Below are 8185 nucleotides of genomic sequence, written 5' to 3' on the forward strand. Positions count from 1 at the left end.
AGACTGGACCTAGGGCCTCGTTTGCTTTTGTACTAAGCAGTATTCAAATCTTGTTAAATAAATAAAATAAAGTGCCCAGCCTGAGGAAACTGATGGCCCGTATCCTGCAAAAGGCAGAATTCCAGTCCTCCTGGTTCTGAATAAAGGGCTGGTTTCATCTGAGGACCACAGGGTGGTATGGAATATAAAACCACAAAGCACATAGTAACAAACAAAACCTTTCAAGCCCTAAATGGCCTTGTCCCAGTATACCTGAAGGAGCATCTCCTCCCCCATCATACAGCCCAGACATTGAGGTCCAGCGTTGAGGGTCTTCTGGCGGTTCCCTCCCTGTGAGAAGTGAGGTTACAGAGAACCAGGCAGAGGGCCTTCTCGGTGGTGGCGCCTGCCCTGTGGAACGCCCTCCTGTAAGATGCCAAGGGGATTAAAAACTACTGTAGAGAATATCTGAAGGCAGCCCTGTATCGGGAAGTTTTTAATGTTTGATGTTTCAGTATGCTCTGATATATGCTGTGAGCCACCCAGAGTGGCTGGGGAAACCCAGCCAGATGAGTGGGGTAATAATAATAATAATAATAATAGCAATTTTCCCACAACAATTTAAAAGGCCATAGGTAGCTTAATCAGCCAAAGGCCTTGTTTTGGTCAGCAAAATAACTTCCATCAATAACGTGAGGCTGGTGCAGAAAGGGAGGCATTGTGGTGGTAAATTGTTTCTATGATACTGTATCCTTAAAAGGAAGTGAGATGTCGCAGAGAAGATAAGGGCCAAAAGAAAAAGCGGAAACTGCTGCGGTTGGGGGGCTGTGGTCAAAGCAGGAGGGGCTTAGCCATGCACAGTGGAGCCCATTCCAGCTCTGAAACGGGACAGTGGCAAAGAAGATGGAGTCCAAAACCACTTGGCTAATTCTGTTGCTTTGGACTATCCAATCTGCAGGTGAGGCAGGACATCTGGCAGGACATCTGCAGCCAAATGGGACCCAGGATGACTCAGGGTCCTCCTTCCATGTGTCCAGAGGCTGATTTCCTTGTTTTGCATGGGTGATCCTTCCCAGTGTTCATAAGGATGCCGATGCCAGCTTTTAAGGGTTAAAGTGAAGCAAGGGCTGTTTGGGTGAGGAGGTTTTTTGTGTGAAAGGTGAACGTAATGACTGAATGCAGATGGAAGTTTCGAGGACTGTGAACAGCGTGCCGATTTCATTTTTATTGGGTCATAAACATTCTCCCTCACCTTTCTCTTTTATAAATAGGGCCTCTATGTAATCCAGAAGAGGTTCCTCCCCAGTATCAGGTAAGGTGGACCGCAGGAGGATCCGCCTTGCTGCACGTGAACGTTCCCTCAGAAGACACTGTAGACAAAATTGAATGGGATTTCATGCTTAAAACTGGTTTGGAACTCTGGTTTGCTGAATCCAGGGGCAGAAAGCTGGAGAGGCCTCACCCAAGAGACAGATTTGGGCAGCGGCTAGAAATGGTCAATGAGACCACACTGAGGATCAAAGATCTGCAGGTGGAGGACAGTGGAGCATACAGGGCTCGCGTGAGCTTTGCTACACAACACTTTCAAGATCAAACATTCCTCCTCACTGTATACGGTAAGTGGTTGTTTTCTCACCTGTGTGTGTTTGTTGCTTAACTGAGCATGGGAAAGGATCCAGCGCTTCCCATCCCCTGCTGTCTTTTTACTGGGCTGTTATTGACACCCGTCAGTGGCACCGATGGCACAAACTTTCCCTACATTTCCCCACAGAGCCGGTCCCAGAGCTGAAGATTCTCCCCCGAAATGTGTCCAATACTCCATATGGCTGCAATGTGACCTTGCAATGTCAGGTGTCCGGAACGGGAGAATTTAACATCTCCTGGAGAAGAGGGAACCCCCTCAGCGACATAGAAGTTGGGTCAGACTGGTATCAGCTCTCTAACAATGGCAAGGACCTCCACTTGTCCTGGTGGCTCAACTCCTCAGAGCCCAATTTCACCTGCCTGGTCACCAGTCCAGACGATCAGAAGAACATCTCCTTCAGTGTGCTCAATATCTGCCAGACTAGGGGTGAGTTGGCTGCAAGCCTGTGAGTGAATCGGAGGGGTTACTGGTTTGTCGTTTTGGTTTAAATATTTACAGTAGTACCTCGGTTTACGAACTTAATCTGTTCCAGAACTCCATTCTTAAACCAAAACTGTTCTTAAACAAAGGTGTGCTTTCCCTAACGAGGCCTCCCACCACCGGTGCCCTTCCACCGTTCGGATTTGGTTCTTAGACCGAGGTAAAGTTCTCAGACCAAGACACAATTTCCAGTTTTGCGGAGTTTGTAAACCAAATCGTTCTTAAACCGGACTGTTCATAAACCGGGGTACCACTGTGCTTGTGTTTAGGTTTGCCATCTGCCATGTATAATACAGGATTTCAATATAAAATGCTACGTCCTGTATTGATACAGTTTTATCCTGTATTTCAGGTCCTCTCTCTCTCTCTGCTGAGTTAGGGATCCTCTCCAAATGCACGTGTTTGAAAGGATGTGTGAAAGGTCATGAATTGGTCATGTATTCATGCTTTGGGTCGCCAAGTACAGACAGATTTACGAATGTGTGTGTACGTGTGTGATAAATTCCAGAGGGGACACGCTGTTAGGCTGCAATAGATGGTAATGGATTGCTCTGAAGTCATTTCAGCACCAGATGAAAAGAAAAATCGCCCCCCAACTGCCCTGCCCCTCCCCACCCCATTCTGTATTTTGCCAGAACAAAGCTGGCAAACCTACTTCTGTTTCATCTTGTGTTTTATTCTGTGAACTGTCCTGAGATATAATAATAACAATAATAATAATTTATTATTTATACCCCGCCCATCTGGCTGAGTTTCCCCAGCCACTCTGGGTGGCTCCCAATCGAGTGTTAAAAACAATATTAAAAACTTCCCTAAACAGGGCTGCATTCAGATGTCTTTTAAAGATAAGATATCTCTTGATGAAGGGCGGTATATAATTTTAATAAATAAAATAATAAATAAACAAACAAGTCTTTAACTCAAATATGTTTTTAAAAGAAGAAAACTGGGCCAGGGAAGTAAAATATTTATTGGGGTTCACCGTCTGCAAATTGCAGGGAGGCATCACATAATCTTCTTTTGTACCCAGCATAAATGCAGGTCTTCCCCTCTGGATTTTCTCAGAGCGGAGTCTCGCATTCTGAAATGACAGCCCAGTGCCTGAACATTCACAGGTCTGGGAACTTTGCAAACCAACCAGAGCTCTGCTATCGAAGGTTGCAAGACGTCAGAGCACATTTGGGTCTCTCAGAGGCCATCTGGAGCACACATTCTCCATCTCAGAACCCTGGAGGAAGGGTGCTTGACCCCAATGTTTACCACTGGGGCAGACAGGGCAGGCCCACAATATTAGCCTGACCCAACAGCAGGGCTCTTTTATGTTCTTACTTTCATAGCTTTTCGGGGGAGGTATTGGGAGGCTCTCATCAGGAGTAGGATATCCCCAGATATTTTCTGATGGCTCCCTCCTTCAACGTCTTCTCTTTCCCTTACAGGAGAAAACACCCCTATGGCTTGGGTAAGCCTGAGAGTTATCTTCATTCTTCTAGGACTCTTGATGCAGATCACAATTCTCACCTTGGTGTACATATTTGGAAGAAAAGAATAGCAATGAATCTGCTGAAGTCCTTTGAGGGAGACCCATGTGAATCCCACAATATTCCCTTTTTAAAATCCATTTGTCTGACATGTTTGATTTGCACTTTTTAGTCCCTACCTGCAGCCTTCAAAATTCTGATGAGAGAACGCTTCTCATTTCTAAAGGTGTATTTTGGGAATATTTTGGTTGGGAAGGAGGTGGAATAAACAAATTTTGATGGTTTTTCTGCCTTCTGGAGAGGCCATCTCATCAGGAGGTCTCTATGGTCCTTTCAGGACCTGTTGATGAACTTTTTAGCGAGCCTTTTGAGTGGGGATATTTTTATACCCACCTGAATTTGAAATTGTTTTTATATCTGTTTTTATTGTTGATGTTTCTTATCGTTAAATTGCTTTGGATGTTTCATGGGAAGTGATGCACGAATGAAACAAATCAATAAAATAAAGCAGAGTGATCTTCTTCACTAAACCAGGGAGGCTGGGAGTTGTACTCCAACAACAGGAGGACAACATTAACAATGCATTTTATTTGGGAAAATTGCTTGCAAAAATGTCAATATTTAAGAAAATTGCATGCCAAGTCATTTTATTACCAGTTTCAAAACAAAGAACACCACTTAAAAAATTTAAAAGCTCAGGACAACAACAACTGTAAAACCACATATACATGCAAAAAAAGGTAAATTAGGAAAAATGCACTCTAAAATACTAGTGAATTGTCACGAGGTCTTTAAAATACCCACAAACTGATTTGGAAATGTGTTAATTGTATTAAATATACATGAGCAACAGATATAACTTAGGGGTGTGAAAACCCAAACCACCCCAAATTGGTTCGGATCCTGATTTGGATCTGTCCCTGATTTGCTTTGGATCAATTTGGACCCAATTCAACTCAATTCCAGTGCATTCATTTGCACTGGGAAACCAAAACAGCCACACACACACCCTTGCGTCGCTCGATGTAGGTGCATGAAATTTGGAGATATTGTATTCCCTCAAGAGGTGGTTAACCCCATCAAATTTCAAATAGGGTTTGTGCAAGCCACCTTTAAAGCTTGCAGAAAGAAAGAAAGAAAGAAAGAAAGAAAGAAAGAAAGAAAGAAAGAAAGAAAGAAAGATAGATTTTAGGGCTCATTCATGCCAGTCCACATGCTCCTGTTTCGCCTGTTCCATGAAGTATTTTTAATTAAACTTTATACTTTATACACTCTGTGTGATGCTTCTGACGGTGTATACCGTGTACAATGTACTCAAAAGACTCTCCGTCTCTCTCTCTCTCTCTCTCTCTCTCTCTCACACACACACACACAACAAAGTATTAGTAAAGACACAGGAAACAGCTTTAAATGAAATGTAAACCTAATTTAAAAAAGAAAACCTTTTTTGCACAACTATCAGTTAGGTCAAAAATGTTTTGTTTTTATATCTAGGGAAATGGATATGTCATCTGGACATGGAAAACCCATACCACAAAAATAAAGAAATAAAGAAACAGGCAACCTTCAAGCCAATTTTTGAGACAGTGCAGATAAGCCCCACCCCCCACACAGAGGTGACAAAATACTAAGAAATACAGGCACAGCTGTAAACGAAACACAAAAAAGAGGATCAAAATGTGTAGGGGGCAGTATAAGTGAAGTGACACAGCCTACAGAACTAGATGCAACTGAGCTTGATTGGGTTATGATGGGAAAGGATTAGGAAGCAAACAGACGTATAAGAAAGGCTGAAACAAAATAAAAAAATTCCTTCCAGTAGCACCTTAAAGGTAAAGGTAAAGGTACCCCTGCCCGTACGGGCCAGTCTTGCCAGACTCTAGGGTTGTGCGCCCATCTCACTCTATAGGCCGAGGGCCAGCGCTGTCCGAAGACACTTCCGGGTCACGTGGCCAGCGTGACAAGCTGCATCTGGCGAGCCAGCGCAGCACACGGAACGCCGTTTACCTTCCCGCTAGTAAGCGGTCCCTATTTATCTACTTGCACCTGGGGGTGCTTTCGAACTGCTAGGTTGGCAGGCGCTGGGACCGAGCAACGGGAGCGCACCCCGCCGCGGGGATTTGAACCGCCGACCTTTCAATCGGCAAGTCCTAGGCGCTGAGGCTTTAACCCACAGCGCCACCCGCACCTTAGAGACCAACTAAATTTGTTATTGGTATGAGCTTTCGTGTGCATGCACACTTCTTCAGATACCTACCTGTAACAAGAAAGGCTGGTTATTGGTCTGGATAAACAAAAGATGAGCTGACCAAATTCCATCAAACTTCCTAACATTCAGAGAGAGCCATGTGCAGCTGCCCTCTCTGCATCCTTGTCTTCTCCTTATAAGGTGCCATTTGGAAAATTTCCAACACTTTGGAGACTGTCTGTCTTGCTTTCTGAGAGTTTGGACCTCCAGAATAGTCCAAATCACTCCTGATCAATGTGAATTGTTGGGACTCGTTTTGTAGCTGCATAGACCCAATTGACACTTGGTTCAAAATGGCCTGATTGCACAGCCATAATATAAACTGAAATTGAGAGACTTTATGTGAGAGCCAAGCCAATATTCTTCAGCTTTGAGAAGTAACATATAAAGTGGACATCCTTGCGCAGCACAAGGGACCAGCGGAAGGTGACAAGATGTGATCAGATATATTTAAAATGAGGCACGAACTTTCTTGGTGTTTCCTGGCCTGCATTTTCACACCTTGGCTCTTTGATGTTCAAAGAAAGATAATTTGGACCCCAGTTGATATTTATAACACAACTAGACAGGCAGCCAACACCTTCTGTTTCTGAGAAGGGGGCCAAGAGGGGCACAAAACACTCACCTAGCTCAGTCTCTGACTCACTCAGCCACTTTTTGCAGCTTTTACATAGGAACTTCTTATTTTCCTGAAAGTAGTTACATTCACTGAGAAGTTGAACAAACACTGATAAGGCGTAAGGATACAAGGGGGTCAGTTCCACTGCAAAGACGCCAAATGTAACAATTGCATAAGGGTCACATTAAGACATGGGTAGGCAAACTAAGGCCCGGGGGCCAGATCTGGCCCAATCATTTTCTAAATCTGGCCTGCGGATGGTCTGGGAATCAGCGTGTTTTTACATGAGTATAATGTGTCCTTTTATTTAAAATGCATCTCTGGGTTATTTGTGGGGCATAGGAATTCGTTCTTTTTCTTCTTTTTTCAAAATATAGTCCAGCCCCCCACAAGGTCTGATGGACAGTGGACCGGCCCCCTGCTGAAAAAGTTTGCTGACTCCTGCCTTAGGGATTCACATTTACAAGTAGTGAAGAAACAATTACAAGAAAGAAAGAAAACTAGATACAATTTAAAATTATCTGGATACAATTACAAAAGAATACTTGGATACAATTTTATATATATATATATATATATATATATATATATATATATATATATATATATATATAGTGGTCCCTATTTATCTACTTGGATACAATTAGCAAAATAGAGATGGGGTAAATTCAGGAAATAGGGTAATAGGCAGTGCAGGGAAAAAAGCAAAATGCAAAGGAGATGTTCTCATGCAGAGCTAAGGCCCTTTTATTTCTTCAGTGGACCATCACAGGGACCCTGAAATGGAGTTTTAAAAAGTGTTGTAGGAAAATGTGTCAAGGGGGCACCGCTCTGCCGGAAGAGGGTGGGCGTGCTTTTGTGTGTTAGGATCTGCCAAGCCTTCCTAGGCAAGGAAGTAATATTCAAGGACACAATCCAGCCAGGCAAAAACACTCCAGGAAGCGTCAAAGCAGGGCCAGCAAGGGGAGTATCCTTAGTTATAAAATAAATCAGTCACAGAGAGCATAGATAGATAATTTATTACAGTCAAAGACCAGCTCACATAACATAACAGAATAAAAACAGTGTTCATAAAGATAAAATATACAATCGGAGCAGATTGCAGCAATAACTCATGAGTTAAATTGAGATATATACATACACCCGTACAACTGAGATTTGGGCTACCATAGAAAATTGACCCTAAGGTGCCCCAAAGGGCAACTTCAGCATTTCCCTAGTAAGCTATTTTATTCTAGAGGATGATCTGTGCCTACAAATCTGGGCACAGAATCTGGCTACCAGACAGGTCGTCTTATGATCTTTGCCTAAGAGGAGAAAATTAATTTAGACTTGTCTGAAAGTTCGGTGAACCTCTTCAGCAAAGGATCAATGGTGTCTCTACGAATCTCAACATAAAAAGGACATCTAAAAATATATATGTTTGGGGCTTCCTATTTCCCCTAATGGGCAGGTGCAAAGTCTCTGTGCATATGGAACTCTTCTATAGGAGCCTTCCCAAACCGATGAGGGCAAGACCAAGCTTCTAGCAAGAGTAAAAGCCCTTCTTGCGTTTCTGGAATTGAGAAAATAGAGATATGCTGCTGGGGCGGCTACGTATCTCCCGTTTTCTATTCTTTTATAATCAGGGACTCTTGTACAGTCCTGTTGTCTCTCTATGTCCAGGATTCTTTGCCTAACCACGGATCTAGCTTGGCGCAGGCCCATAGTTATGAAGGTTTGGGGAGCAAGGCCCA

The 8185-nt window shown here is 43.4% G+C and overlaps 1 protein-coding gene across 2 annotated transcripts; it reads left to right on the forward strand.

Annotated features, from left to right (window-relative positions):
* The first annotated feature begins 564 nt into the window (after positions 1-564).
* Positions 565-4286, forward strand: LOC114586824 (V-set and immunoglobulin domain-containing protein 10-like). 2 transcript variants are annotated; one of them, XM_028710650.2, is made up of 3 exons: positions 565-1595; positions 1751-2050; positions 3541-4286. In XM_028710650.2, the coding sequence occupies exons 1-3, from the start codon at positions 1376-1378 to the stop codon at positions 3651-3653; spliced, it is 633 nt and encodes a 210-aa protein (XP_028566483.2). In that variant the 5' UTR covers positions 565-1375; the 3' UTR covers positions 3654-4286. The 2 variants fall into 2 exon arrangements, with proteins under 2 accessions (XP_028566483.2, XP_077776466.1); XM_077920340.1 differs by lacking the exon at positions 3541-4286 and adding an exon at positions 2194-2312.
* Positions 4287-8185: the final 3899 nt, after the last annotated feature.

Source organism: Podarcis muralis, chromosome 16, assembly GCF_964188315.1.
Source record: "Podarcis muralis chromosome 16, rPodMur119.hap1.1, whole genome shotgun sequence".
NCBI classification, from domain to species: Eukaryota; Metazoa; Chordata; class Lepidosauria; order Squamata; family Lacertidae; genus Podarcis; species Podarcis muralis.